Raw genomic sequence first — 15128 nt, 5'->3', positions numbered from 1 at the left:
CCGCTTGGCAGCCTTGAGGAACCTTCCTGATCTTCTTAAGTCATGTTTTGGTAGAACTCCAGCCCCTCTGCTGCCAAACGTAGTGATGTGTTTGAACAAGAAGTTGTCATTTTTTTTTCTGAATAATTCAACCGGGAAACAAAACGTACGGCTGGGTTTGGAGGGAAAATACATATTTATAAAACATAATAATCCATACAGTCAGATTTTCTTTTCTCCATCTTTACCAACGAGAGTAACATTCCCACTAGTCTCCAGGAAACACCGGCATCAAGCATGTCCGAACCATTTTTGATGTAATTAACAAAAATGGCGCTTGAGTCCGTTTTTGAACATTTTCTTTCACTTTTGTTTTTGTCAAATGGGTCAAAACTGAGTAATGAATTTAAATAATAAATATATATATATAATAAATATAAAATAAAAAATTAAAATAAATTTAAAAAAATTATATATACAATTATAATGTATTTATTATTTATACATGTATTTAATATAATATTGTATATTTATTATTATTATTATAAAAACATACAAAATGCAAAAAATAATGGTACAAATTGAATTTGATCCAAAACTAAAAGCGCAAATAAGAAATAAAATAGTAAAATAGATATTAAATAAAAGCATAAAAAATAAAACCAATTAAAATAAAAGAAAGAACTAAAAGACTATTGTTATTATTATTATTATTATTATTATATATTATATTATTATATATATTATATATATATATCAATTTCAATATATACCAATATATATATCAATTTCATATCCATTATATTATATCCACTATAATATTATTATTAGTAGTAATAATAATAGTATTAATAATTAAATAATAATCTAATAATTATTATTGATTTTATATTGATTATATATTAATTAATATTATTTATATTCATATCCATTATATTATATCCACTATAATAATATTATTAGTAGTAGTAATAATAATATTAATAATTAAATAATATTCTAATAATTATTATTGATTTTATATTAATTATATATTAATTATTTAATATTATTTAATATTGTTTAATATTATTTAATAGTTTAATATTAATTATATTAAATAAAAAATAATTCTTAGTTATTTAATTATTTATTAAACTAACTGTTAACCTATTAATAATTTTAAAAAAATATTACTATACTGTTAATATTATTATTATTAATATTATTAATATTAATATTATTAATATTCAGTAAGTTAAGTGCTCTGAGAATGCAGCATTAGATCTATGTACTATTTATAAAACAAAGGTGGGCTGCGGACATTTTTTTGATGTTCCAGTGGGTCCTGAGTTGGTCAAATTTGGGAACCCGTGTCCTAAAGAATTGCGATCTCAATTCCAAGCAAGAAAATTATGATTCACAATTTTTTTCAGGATCTTCCCAGAGGAGCGAATTTGTTGAAGTCCCCTTGAAGGGCAGATCATTTAGTTTTCTTCCATTTAACGGCTACAGTGATGATTTCCTGTAACGAGACCCATGTGACCACATTATGTCGTCTTTCTTCAGTAGAAATGAACATTCATGTCTACGGGAAATCTGGTTATTCTTAAACGTCTTTGCCCTTTTACCTGGAACGTTCAAATAACGAGTGGGCTTATAATTGACCACAACACTCCACATGAAAGCGGCGTCCTTTGATCAGCAGAAAGGAAGGAGCTCCACCAGCAGCCACCAGAACACCCCACCACCCCGCCCCCGTCCGCCCTTGACTTTGTCAGAAATAGCCCGTTTGGAGCCGCACAATTGTTACCATCAGTGAAAAACACGACGTTGCGTTTTGTCATTGAGAGGAAATAAAGAAATAAAGGTGAGCATGATAGCAGGACATCGGGACAAAATAAAATTTAATAAAAAATAAAAACCTTATACTTCGGTACGTGACTAAAATAAATAAATAAACTTAAAGTATATTAGGAAAGCAGGAAGTGAACAAATGTGACAGTTACTGAATGTAAAACCTATGAAAAAAGTGTGACTTATATTCCGGAAAATACATTAGAAAAAAAATACAAATAAAATACAAATAAATAACCCCCCCCCCCCAAAAAAAACTTAAAAAAAGATAACTTAAATTATATTAGAAAGGCAGGAAGTGAACAAATGTAACAGTTACTGTAAAAAAGCCAACCTATGAAAAAAAAGTGCAACTGAAAATAGTCCGGAAAATAAATACAAATAAATAAATAAAAATAAAATCAAATACAAAGAAATACAAAAACAAACAAAAAAAAACTAGGAAAGCAGGAAGTGAACAAATGTAACAGTTACTGATTGTCAAACAGCCAACCTATGAAAAAAAGTGTGACTTATATTCCGGAAAATACATTTAAAAAAATACAAATAAATAAAAATGAATAAATAAATAAAAATCCCCCCTACCCCCCCAAAAAAAACTTTTAAAAAACTTCATTAAAAATTATATTAGGAAAGCAGGAAGTGAACAAATGTAACAGTTACTGATTGTAAAACCTGTGAAAAAAGTGTGACTTATATTCCGGAAAATACATTAAAAATACAAATAAATATATATAAATAAATAAATAAATAAATAAATAAATAAATAAAAATCCCCCTCCACCTAAAAAAAACTGTATTAAAAATTATATTAGAAAGGCAGGAAGTGAACAAATGTAACAGTTACTGTAAAAAAAGCCAACCTATGAAAAAAGTGCAACTTTTAGTTTGGAAAATACATTGAAAAAAATAATAAAATACAAATAAAATACAAATAAATAAAAATCCCCACCCCCCCAAAAAAAGAACTTAGTCTAGACTTAGTTTGGAAAATACATAAAAATAATTCAAAATAAAATCAAATACAAAGAAATACAAAAAATCTTTATTTTTAAAAAAATTATTTTACAAACTACTTGACCCCCCCAAAAAAATAACTTAAAAAAATAACTTAAATTATATTAAAAAGGAAGCAAGTGAACAAATGTATGTAAAAAGTTACTGTAAAAAAAAAAGCCAACCTATTACAAAAGTGTGACTTATAGTCTGGAAAATACATTACATAAATAAATAAAAATTACAAATAAATTTAAAAAAAAAAATGAAAAATAAAAAAAAAATTAAATTATATTATGAAAGCAGGAAGTGAACAAATGTATGTAAAAAGTTACTGTAAAAAAAAAAGCCAACCTATTACAAAAGTGTGACTTATAGTCTGGAATATACATTACATAAATAAATAAAAATTACAAATAAATTACAAAAAAAAAATGAAAAATAAAAAAAAAAATTAAATTATATTATGAAAGCAGGAAGTGAACAAATGTAACAGTTACTGATTGTAAAAGTACCAGATGGAGGGGTAGGATTTAATAAGCTTTGCTTCTTCCTACTCCTTTTGGACATGTGGAACTGGGAACTGATTATGGGATGCATTCAATTGGAATCTGATGCATGTTGAAATGAAATAAAACCATTACCATTACTATTCCTTAGCAGTGATGCTATCGAGGGAGAGATGCTATGCTATGCAGAAAGATGCTATCCGAGGAGAAAAAAAATCAGGCGAATGGATCAACCTTTCTCATCGCTCATGCCCCCCCCCCCCCCTGCTGTTATTTTCTCTGTGCCCCACAAGCATCCGTGAAGTCAGCAGGTTCCAGGCCTCCTCTGAGGATGTTGGTAGTAAACATGAATAATGACGGCTTCTTTCTTCTTCTTCCCTTTTTTAGACAAGCCAGCCTAAACCAGGCAGCTGAGAAATATTATGGACAAGCGGCGAGCCTGAGACCCAACGTGAGTACGGACCGCAGCTAAGCTACATCATTAGCGTTCCACCTGGAACACAATAACCAATCACGGTCATGATAGCTTGTGATGTGGCATATTGACAAATTAGCAATTAGCATTGTGAACGGTGACGGGTCAGTCCACCAACAACGCTTTTTAGCAAGGCACCTAAAGTGGTCCCGCTGTGTCCCACATGACGCCACGCAACTGCAGGTTTCACACCAGTTTCATGAATCCCGTTATTTGAAACGGACCTACAAGATTTAGAATTCCGGAGAAGATCATTTAATAAGGAAAGGGAATTAAATCCAGAAAGGTTAGACGATGGGCAAAGAGCAGGAAGGAGGCAATAATGGACATTATTATCATTAGTTATGATTAGTTATCATTAGTTATTAACACAAAATCATAAAGAAGATGATTTGAGGATTCTCCGAGAATTGCCTGAGAGGTGGTGGAAAAGTTAAACAATCACCCCCCCCCCCCCCCCGCACCACTCATTTTAATTTATTTTATTTTAAATAAAAATATTGTAAATATTAAAGATTATAATAATATATGTATTATAATAATAATAATAAATTAATTAATTATTAATAATACTTTCTTAATAATATAACCCTAATATATATATATATTATATAATTATATAATACTAAACACTAAGGGTGTCCAAAATGCGGCCCGTGGCACAGTCTCAAAATATACAAAAAAATAAGCAGAAATGTTACCAGCATAAAGTCAAAATATTAAAGATTACAATAATAATTAATTATTATTATTATTTAATTATTAATAATACTTTCTTAATAATTATTATATATAATATATATATTTTTTATATATATTATATAATTATATAATAATACTAAACACTAGGGGTGTCCAAAATGCGGCCCATGGCACACAAAAAATATGCAGAAATGTTACCAGCATAAAGTCAAAATATTAAAGATTACAAAATAATAATTAATTAATTAATAATAATACTTTCTTGATTATTATATAATATAATTATATAATAATAATAAACACTAGAGGTGTCCAAAATGCGGCCCGTGGCGCAGTCTCAAAATATACTAAAAAAACTAAGCAGAAATGTTACCTGCATAAAGTCAAAATATTAAAGATTACAATAATAATAATGATAATAATTAATTATTAATAATATTTTCTTAATAATTATTACATAATATATATTATATACTATATTATATAATTATATAATAATACTAAACACTAGGGGTGTCCAAAATGCGGCCCGTGGCACAGTCTCAAAATATTATATTATATAAAAAAATATTATATTATATAAAAAATAAGCAGAAATGTTACCAGCATAAAGTCAAAATATTAAAGATTACAATAATAATAATAATAATAATTTATATATATTATATATTTAATATATAAATATATATAAGAATTATATTATATAATAACAGTCTCAAAATATACAAAAAAATAAGCAGAAATGTTACCAGCATAAAGTCAAAATATTAAAGATTGCAATAATAATAATTAATAATAATAATAATAATAATAATAATTTATATATATTATATCATTAATATATAAATATATATAAGAATTATATTATATTATATAATAACAATCTCAAAATATACTAAAAAATAAGCAAAAATGTTTCCAGCATAAACTCAAAATATTAAAGATTACAATAATAATAATTAAGAATAATTTATATATATCAGATATTTAATATATAAATATATATAAGAATTATATTATATTATATAATAACAATCTCAAAATATACTAAAAAATAAGCAGAAATGTTACCAGCAATGTTACCATCAATACTGAATCAGGACCCCCCCCCCCCTCACGTTTTTATGCTTTCCTCCTTCCCCCCAAAGGCCGCTAGTGTTTTGTATTAAGACCACATGTTTTTCCAGAGTGAGGGAGGACAATTTAGTCCCTTGGGATTTGGTCCTTAAGTCACGGCATTCCCAAAGCTCAGCCAGTTAAGTCCGATCGGATGCTTGCTTTGCCTGGCATCTTCTCCATCTTTTTTTTTTTAAAGCGTCCCATCCCATCAAAGGCTTCTTTACCGTAAACATCTAACATGGACCAGTTGGACCACTTGGACCAGTCTGACTCTCACGGTCTTTCCTGCACCACATGTGGTGGGCTGCCCCATGCCGGTATTCCAGGGAGGATTGGGAAGCACAGATTGCAGAGCTACAGGAAATTAGGGCGGGGGGACGTTTGCTAGCTACAGGGCAAGGGAAAAAGGCGGGATATAAATCAAAGATGGAGGAAGATTTGGGGGGCTGAGCTTACCTGGAAGGTCTTCCTGGTGAGCTGAGGGGGGAACTTAAGTAGGGATGGATTTGTCCTGCAAGAAGAAATGGTAATGGGAATGGGAATGGGAATGGTTTAATTACATTTGAACATGCATCAGATTACAATTGAATGCATCCCATAATCAGTTCCCAGTTCCACATGTCCAAAAGGAGTAGGAAGAAGCAAAGCTTATTAAATCCTACCCCTCCATCTGGTACTTTTACAATCAGTAACTGTTACATTTGTTCACTTCCTGCTTTCCTAATATTGTTTAAGAAAATACAATTAGAAAAAAACAAGAAAAATTGAGTTTTTAAAAATGTATTTTTTAATACATTTTTTATAATTTTTTTTATTTTAAAAAAATCTTTAAAAAAAATTTTAAATTGTATTTATTATTTATTTAAATTTAGCAGGATTAAATAAAAAAAACTGTTACATTTGTTCACTTCCTGCTTTCCTAATATAGTTGAAGTTTTTTTAGTATTTATTTATTTATTTATTTTTTGTATTTATTTATATATTTATTTTATTTATGTATTTTCCGGACTATAAGTCGCACTTTTTCTCATAGGTTAATTTTTAATTTTAATATATATATATTAAGTTTTTTTATTTTTATTTATTTGCATTTTATTTGTTTTTTTTTATGTATTTTCTGGACTATAAGTCACACTTTTTTCCATAGGTTGGCTTTTTTACAGTAACTGTTACATTTGTTCACTTCCTGCCTTCCTAATATAATTTAAGTTTTTTTTTTTTAAGTTTGTGTTTTTTTTGTATTTTTTAATTTATTTGTATTTTTTTTTTGTATGTATTTTCCGGACTATAAGTCGCACTTTTTTTCATTGGTTGGCTGTTCCTGCAACTTATACTCCAGAGCGACTTATGTATGTTTTTTTCGACCTAATTATGCATTTTTGGCCTTGTGCGACTTATACTCCGGAGCAACTTATGTATGTTTTTTTCTATCTAATTACTTATTTTTGGCCTTGTGTGACTTATGTATGTTTTTTTCGACCTAATTACGTATTTTTGGCCTTGTGCGACTTATGTATGTTTTTTTTCTACCTAATGAGGCATTTTTGGCCTTGTGCGACTTATACTCCGGAGCGACTTATGTATGTTTTTTTCTACCTAATTACGTATTTTTGGCCTTGTGCGACTTATGTATGTTTTTTTCTAACTAATTATGCATTTTTGGCCTTGTGCGACTTATACTCCGGAGCGACTTATGTATGGTTTTTTTTACCTAATTATGCATTTTTGGCTTTGTGCGACTTATGTATGTTTTTTTCTACCTAATGATGCATTTTTGGCCTTGTGCAACTTATACTCCGAAGCGACTTACGTATGTATGTTTTTTTCTACCTAATTACATATTTTTGGCCTTGTGCGACTTATGTATGTTTTTTTTCAACCTAATTATGCATTTTTGGCCTTGTGAGACGTACGACGTGAGTCCACATCAACATGACTACTTTGTTGTGTTTTTCTTGTAGTATCCAGCAGCCTTGATGAACTTGGGTGCCATCCTTCACCTCAATGGAAAACTTCAAGAAGCCGAAGCCAATTACCTCCGAGCCTTGCGCCTCAAACCGGACGACACCATCACCCAGTCCAACTTACGCAAGCTGTGGAACATCATGCAGAAGCAAGGCCTGAGGACCACCAGCATCTGAGCTCCTGTTGACAAACATGCTTGAAAAAAAAAGTCCTCTTTAGCCTGGAAAACACGGAAAACACGGAAAAACACTCAGGAGGAGGAGGAGGAGGATCGTGGCCGTGCCTCGGATCGCTCCTCCTTACAAGCTTTGTACGTTTGACTGACATTTTTACCTTAAAAAAAAAAAAAAAGTAGCTCCTTTTTTTTTTTTTTTACAACGAGAGCACTTGAAATTAAAATGGGAATTTTTTCCCATTTTCCAGCATGAGGGATGAAATTTGGAAGAGAAAACATTTGTCGTCAAACAAGACAGGAAGCTATTATCAAAGTCCAAGTCATTCCACGTCCAAGATATTAACGAGGAATATGATAGCGATATTTGATGACGACTTGCAAAGGGAATTAATTTATTTGGAAAAGTGAAAAAAAAAGTGAAAAAAATGATATTTCTTGCTGATTATTATTTATAATTTTGGCATGAAGACCAGAAAAGGAAGTAGGACCTACGTTATATTTATTATATTGAAGCTTATTTTCATCACAAAGTTTATAATCTGCACTGCTGAAGAACTGAAGCGTACATAGATAGGGTCCATACTAAACACCAGGGGTGTCCAAACTGCGGCCCGTGGCACTGTCTCAAAATATACTAGAAAATAATTAAAAATGTTAAAAAAGTATAAAGTCACACAACTTTTCACACAACTCAATGCAAAGAGATTAATGGGATTAATGCAAATTAATTCTGAGTTAGTTACCTAAACAGAGGAAAAAAAATTAAAAATTTTCTTCCAGATGCATTTCGCCAGTTTACCAGTGTTACCAGTATTACCAGAAGAAAATTTACAAAATAAAAGTTGAAATAATTGGAATTTTTTTTTTGGAAAAAATTTATAATAGTTTGTGAGATTTGAAAAAATAAAAATGAGAAAAAAAAAATTCTTCCAGATGCATTTCGCCAGGTTACCAGTGTTACCAGAAGAAAATTTACAAAATAAAAGTTGAAATAGTTGGAAATTATTTTTTGGGGGGGAAAAATTTTTTAATAGTTTGTGAGATTTGAAAAAATAAAAATGAGAAAAAAAAATTTCTTCCAGACGCATTTCGCCAGTTTACCTGTGTTACCAGTAGAAAATTTACAAAATAAAAGTTGAAATAGTTGGAAATTTTTTTTGTTGAAAAAATTTACAATAGTTTGTGAGATTTGAAAAAATCACAAAGTTTATAATCTGCACTGCTGAAGAACAGAAGTGTTCATAGATAGGCTCCATACTAAACACCAGGGGTGTTCAAACTGCGGCCCGTGGCACAGTCTCAAAATATACTAAAAAAATAATAAAAAATGTTACAAGTATAAAGTCAAAAGTTCAAATGTAATGTTATGATGAAAAAATTCATAATTTTAGTAGCAAAACAACAAAGTTCGATTCCACCAGCAAGCATTCATGGATTCCACTTTCCATGATGCCTTTTCACACAGCTCAAACGCAAAGAAATCCAGATGGGAATGCAAAAAGTGTACCTTCAGTGACATATATGTAGGACTTTAGGTTTGCCACCAGCTGCTTATAATGATCTGCCTTGTAGTTTCCAAGAAACTTTGCAAAAAGCAAGATTAATGCAAATTAATTCTGAGTTAGTGACCTAAACAGAGGAAAAAATCAAAATTTTTCTTCCAGATGCATTTTGCCATTTTACCAGTTTACCAGTGTTACCAGAAGAAAATTTACAAAATAAAAGTTGAAATAATTGGATTTTTTTTCTTTTTTGGAAAACAATTATAATAGTTTGTGAGATTTGAAAAAATAAAAATAAGAAAAAACATAAAAATATATTAAAAATTTATATATCGTTTTGTAATGAGAAAAAGTCCAAATTTTACGGGAATTAACCTGGAATACGGGAATGGAATAAAGTCATTGACAAATTATTTCAGAAGATAATTTCAGAAGCTGCTTATAATGATCTGATGGTTTCCAAGAAACTCTGCAAAAAGTGAGATTAATCCAAATTAATTCTGACCTAGTTAGTGACCTAAACCGAAGAAAAATTCACAATTTTTCTTCCAGATGCATTTCACCATTTTACTAGTTTACCAGAAGAAAATTTACAAAATAAAAGTTTAAATAGTTGGAATTTTTTTTTGAAAAAACTTATGTTTGTGAGATTTGAAAAAATAAAAATAAGAAAAAACATAAAAATATTTTTAAAAAATTATATATCATATTCTAATGAGGAAAAAGTCCACATTTTACGGGAATTAACCTGGAATACTGGAATGGAATAAAGTCATTGTCAAATTATTTCAGAAGAAAACGTCAACAATTTGTGGGGGGGAGGGGTGGGGGGGGGGGGTCATATTAATAATATGCTTTTTCACCGATATGTCAAATCTGAGATTCTTAAAATACTTCCGACTTCCTATCTTATGTACATGTTGCTGCTAGCTTATGTACATGTGCCGCATTACGTAATATCCTTTCATTTGTCGGTACGGCCCCACCTTTTGGACACCCCTGCTGTATATGGAAAAAGTATCTTCCCAAGGGCGTTTATGCTGGTTTATTTCCATATAATATAATATAATATAATATAATATAATATAATATAATATAAAATACAAATCAAATACATATTGATTGGATATGATGGAGTTTTTTAGCCAAATAAAAATATTGATAGCCATGCTCACTTTTTGACACTTGGGGAAATGTTTGATTCCCCTTTTTTGTCGTGACTCAACTAATTTGATGGGGTTTTTTTATATAAATTGAATGCTAATAAGTTTACTTCATTTTTTTTGTTTTTTCCATTATGTCAAATGTTCGATTCCGGTGTTAATGTTTCATTTTTGTATGTTTGGTGTCATTAATATGTTTATTGTCGGTCTAAATGAAGTGAAAGTAAAAAATGAAAATGTACAGAATTAGGGGAGATGTTTACAAGTGGCTTACCAAGAATTGATATATTATTATTATTATTATTATTATTATTATTATTATTATTATTATTATTATTATTATTATTATTATTATTATATTAGGAATATTATGTTGTTTTCCTGCTGCACGGTACTTGAAGAAAATACCTCATTGAATACTTCAGTGAGAACCAGGAAATTATTTGGTATTTACTTCCTGGTTCTTGACCACAGTAATTGCACAGTAAATGCATTTTATTCACAAGGAGACTGAGGGCAACAAAAGAAAAGGGCCATTGCAGCAAATTAGAGACTGAGGGTCCCGGAAAACCCGCCTGTGTTAATTTTCTTATTTATAAAATCAAATATTTTCATATTTACAGCACAGAAAAGCTGTTTACTACCTAGAAAATACATATAAATTAATAAATTAGAGCCCTCTAGACTTGAAATAACACCCCCTGTGGTCACCTTTACGCATTTATTACCCAATATAGTCGACATAATAACAAAAATACCGCCTAAGATGTTAGCATTACGTGTCATATTAATGAATATGGCGTACTACTAACCATAACAACGTCTTTGAACGCATCTTCTGAGTGCTTATGCTTGAGGATGCTGTCAACTTTGGCTAATAATAGGCGCTAGTTTACTTGATTTGACTTTCACTTGACTTTCAGTTTACTTGACCCGACTTTCACTTGACTTGACTTTCACTTGACTTTCACTTAACTTGACTTTCACTTGACTTTCACTTTCACTTGACTTTGACTTTCACTTGACTTTCACTTGACTTTGACTTGACTTTGACTTGACTTGACTTTCAGTTTACTTGACTTTCAGTTTACTTTACTTGACTTTCAGTTTACTTTACTTGACTTTCACTCGACTTTCACTCGACTTGACTTTCACTCGACTTTCACTTGACTTGACTTTCAGTTTACTTGACTTTCTGTTTACTTGACTTTCACTTGACTTTCTGTTTACTTGACTTTCACTTGACTTTCACTTGACTTTCACTTTGACTTGACTTTCACTTGACTTTCACTTGACTTGGCTTTCAGTTTACTTGGCTTTCAGTTTACTTGACTTGACTTTCACTTTACTTGACTTTCACTTGACTTGACTTTCATTTGACTTGACTTGAATTTGACTTGACTTTCACTTGGCTTTCACTCGACTTGGCTTTCACTCGACTTTCACTCGACTTGACTTTCACTTGACTTTCACTTGACTTTCACTTTACTTGACTTTCACTTGACTTGACTTTCAGTTTACTTGACTTTCATTTGACTTTCACTTGACTTGACTTTCACTTTACTTGACTTTCACTTGACTTTCACTTGACTTTCACTTGACTTGGCTTTCAGTTTACTTGACTTGACTTTCACTTGACTTGACTTTCACTTGACTTTCACTTGACTTTCACTTTACTTGACTTTCACTTTACTTTACTTGACTTTCAGTTTACTTGACTTTACTTTCAGTTTACTTGACTTGACTTTATTTTCAGTTTACTTGACTTGACTTTCAGTTTACTTGACTTAAGTTTCGTTTACTTTGGTTTCATTTACTTTAGTTTCATTTACTTTAGTTTCGTTTCGTTTTCAGTTTTCAAAATTTCAAGCCTATGACTTCGGATTTGACTCGACTCGATTTGCCAAACAATGACCTGCTCCCACCCCCGTTTAGCGCCCGTGGAACAGCGATTAGCCATTAGCCGAGCATTCGTACCGTGCAGCGCGGAAATGGACAATATGTACTACGTTGTAAGTTATTGTGTTACCATAGCAACGGAACCAGCTGGCACTGCGTTTTACCCGTGAATGGGAAGGTTTATGTTTGTTTTTCATTGCTGGATGAAGTTTTTAAATTCCCGTAAAAATTTGTACCGCAGTTTCGATTGCGTCTTTGAGAGCGAGTGACTTAAGTCAGTTTTTGGTCGTTTTTGGTGTTTTCTCACACTTTGTCGTCACAATGCGTTTATTTGTTGTGCTTTCTTTTTTTTAAGCATTGCTTGAGTCAAGTGTTCAATTCCGTGTCTCGGCTCAGGGATCTCAAGCGGTGCATTATCGTAGACACAATTCTTCACAGAGATAAATTATAGATTTATTTTTGAAAGCTGTGGTATTTGTATATATTATTGAAATTTGTAACATTTTTGCCTTTTTGTAAAAAAAAAAATTTTTGTTTTTTTTTGTCCCCCGATTTTTTTTTGTCACCCTAATAAATTTATGCTGTGCGTTTGATTTGCTTCGCTTGTTGTGTTTTTAGCCAACTTTTCCGTAAGAAAAGATAAAGTAAAGTACAAAATCAAAGTAATACAAGTCAAGACATTATAAACACAATTTACAGCTATGTACATGTTTGTTATTGCACAGTTTATTGCATGTTATTGTAGAGAATTTTCGGAGTAGTTTAAATTCCGGTTTACTGCACTTCTTTATTGCATGGTTATTGTACAAGACTTTTTTGAGCAGTTTATAGTATGGTTTGTTGGACTTGGTTATTGCACAGTTTATTGCATGGTTATTGTACAGAATTTTTGGAGCAGTTTTTTATATAGTCTGACAGCCACAGGAAAGAAAGACCTGTGGTATTACTAATAATTCTGGTTTGTTGAACTTGTTTATTGCATGGTTATTGCACAGTTTATTGCATGGTTATTGTACATAATTGTTGGAGCAGTTTTTTATATAGTCTGACAGCCACAGGAAAGAAAGACCTGTGGTATTACTAATAATTCTGGTTTGTTGAACTTGTTTATTGCATGGTTATTGCACAGTTTATTACACGGTTATTGTACAACATTTTGGAGCAATTTATAGTATAGTTTGTTGCGCGATTATTGCACAGAATTTTTGGAGCAGTTTAAATTTGTGTTTATTGCATGTTATTGCACAGTTTATTGCATGGTTATTGTACAAAATTTTTGGAGCAATTTATAGTATAGTTTGTTGCACTTGTTTATTGCATGTTTACTATAAAGAATTTTTCAAGCAGTTTATAGTATGGTTTGTTGCACTTGTTTATTGCATGGTTATTGCACAGTTTATTGCATGGTTATTGTACAACATTTTTGGAGCAATTTATAGTATAGTTTGTTGCACTTGTTTATTACATGGTTTATTGCACGGTTATTGTACAGAATTTTTGGAGCAGTTTAAATTCTTGTTTATCGCATGTTATTGCACAGTTTATTGCATGGTTATTGTACAGAATGTTTGGCACAGTTTATAGTATAGTTTGTTGCACTTGTTTATTGCATGGTTACTATACAGAACTTTATACACTTGTTGTTTTCATGGTTATTGCACGGTTTATTGCACGATTATTGTACAGGATTTTTGCCGCAGTTTTTTTATATAGTGGACAGCCACAGGAAGGAAAGACCTGCAGTATAACTCCAGTTAACTTCTTTTTTGACCAGTTTAAATTCTGGTTTATTGCATTTGTTTATTGCACAGTTTATTGCATGGTTATTGTACAGAATGTTTGGAGCAGTTTATAGTATAGTTTGTTGCACTTGTTTATTGCATGGTTACTAAACAGAATTTTTCAAGCAGTTCATAGTATGGTTTGTTGCACTTGTTTATTGCATGGTTAATGCACAGTTTATTGCACGATTATTGAACATAATTTTTGGAGGAGTTTTTTTATATAGTCTGACAGCCACAGGAAGGAAAGACCTGTGGTATAATGCCATTTAATTATTTTTTGAGCAGTTTAAATTCTGGTTCATTGCACTAGTTTATTGCATGGTTATTGCACAGTTTATTGCATGGTTATTGTACACAATTTATACTATGGTTTGTTGCACTTGTTGATTGCATGGTTATTGCACGGTTTTCTTGCACAAATATTGTACAGGATTTTTGGAGTAGTTTTTTATTGCATGGTTTATTTCCTGTTATTGTACAGTTTATTGCATGGTTATTGCACAAATTTTGGGGGGCAATTTATAGTATGGCTTGTTGCACTTGATATTGCATGCTTACTATACAGAATTTTTCAAGCAGTTTATAGTATGGTTTGTTGCACTTGTTGATTGCATGGTTATTGCGCGGTTTATTGCACGATTATTGTACAGGATTTTTGGAGCAGTTTTTTATTGCACAATTTATTGCATGGTTATTGTACAAATTTTGGGGGGCAATTTATAGTATGGTTTGTTGCACTTGTTTATTGCATGTTTACTATTCAGAATTTTTCAAGCAGTTTATTGCACGGTTTATTGCACGATTATTGTACAGGATTTTTGGAGCAGTTTTTTTTATATAATCTAATTTTATTTTGGTGGTCCTGTAAGCTGTGCCACATGTTTAACACAGCGTTTCATGTCACCTACCTTCTGTAAACGTATTTGAGCTTGTCATAAAAACAACAGTAATGGAGCTGCATGGCTTTGATCATCGATGTAAACATTTCCATATGGCCGAGGCAGCACGTGTACACATATGGCGT

The 15128-nt window shown here is 30.9% G+C and overlaps 1 protein-coding gene across 1 annotated transcript in view; it reads left to right on the top strand.

Annotated features, from left to right (window-relative positions):
* tmtc2b (transmembrane O-mannosyltransferase targeting cadherins 2b) overlaps positions 1-10064 on the top strand; it is a 115726-nt gene extending 105662 nt beyond the window's left edge. Inside the window, exons 11-12 of the mRNA XM_058086234.1 lie at positions 3708-3771; positions 7578-10064. Of these exons, the coding sequence (XP_057942217.1) occupies positions 3708-3771; positions 7578-7757 (244 nt within the window). The 3' untranslated portion in view covers positions 7758-10064. The remainder of the gene's footprint in view (positions 1-3707; positions 3772-7577) is intronic.
* Positions 10065-15128: the final 5064 nt, after the last annotated feature.

This window comes from Doryrhamphus excisus, chromosome 11 (genome assembly GCF_030265055.1).
Source record: "Doryrhamphus excisus isolate RoL2022-K1 chromosome 11, RoL_Dexc_1.0, whole genome shotgun sequence".
NCBI lineage: Eukaryota > Metazoa > Chordata > Actinopteri > Syngnathiformes > Syngnathidae > Doryrhamphus > Doryrhamphus excisus.
This window is presented reverse-complemented; position numbering and strand designations above follow the sequence as displayed.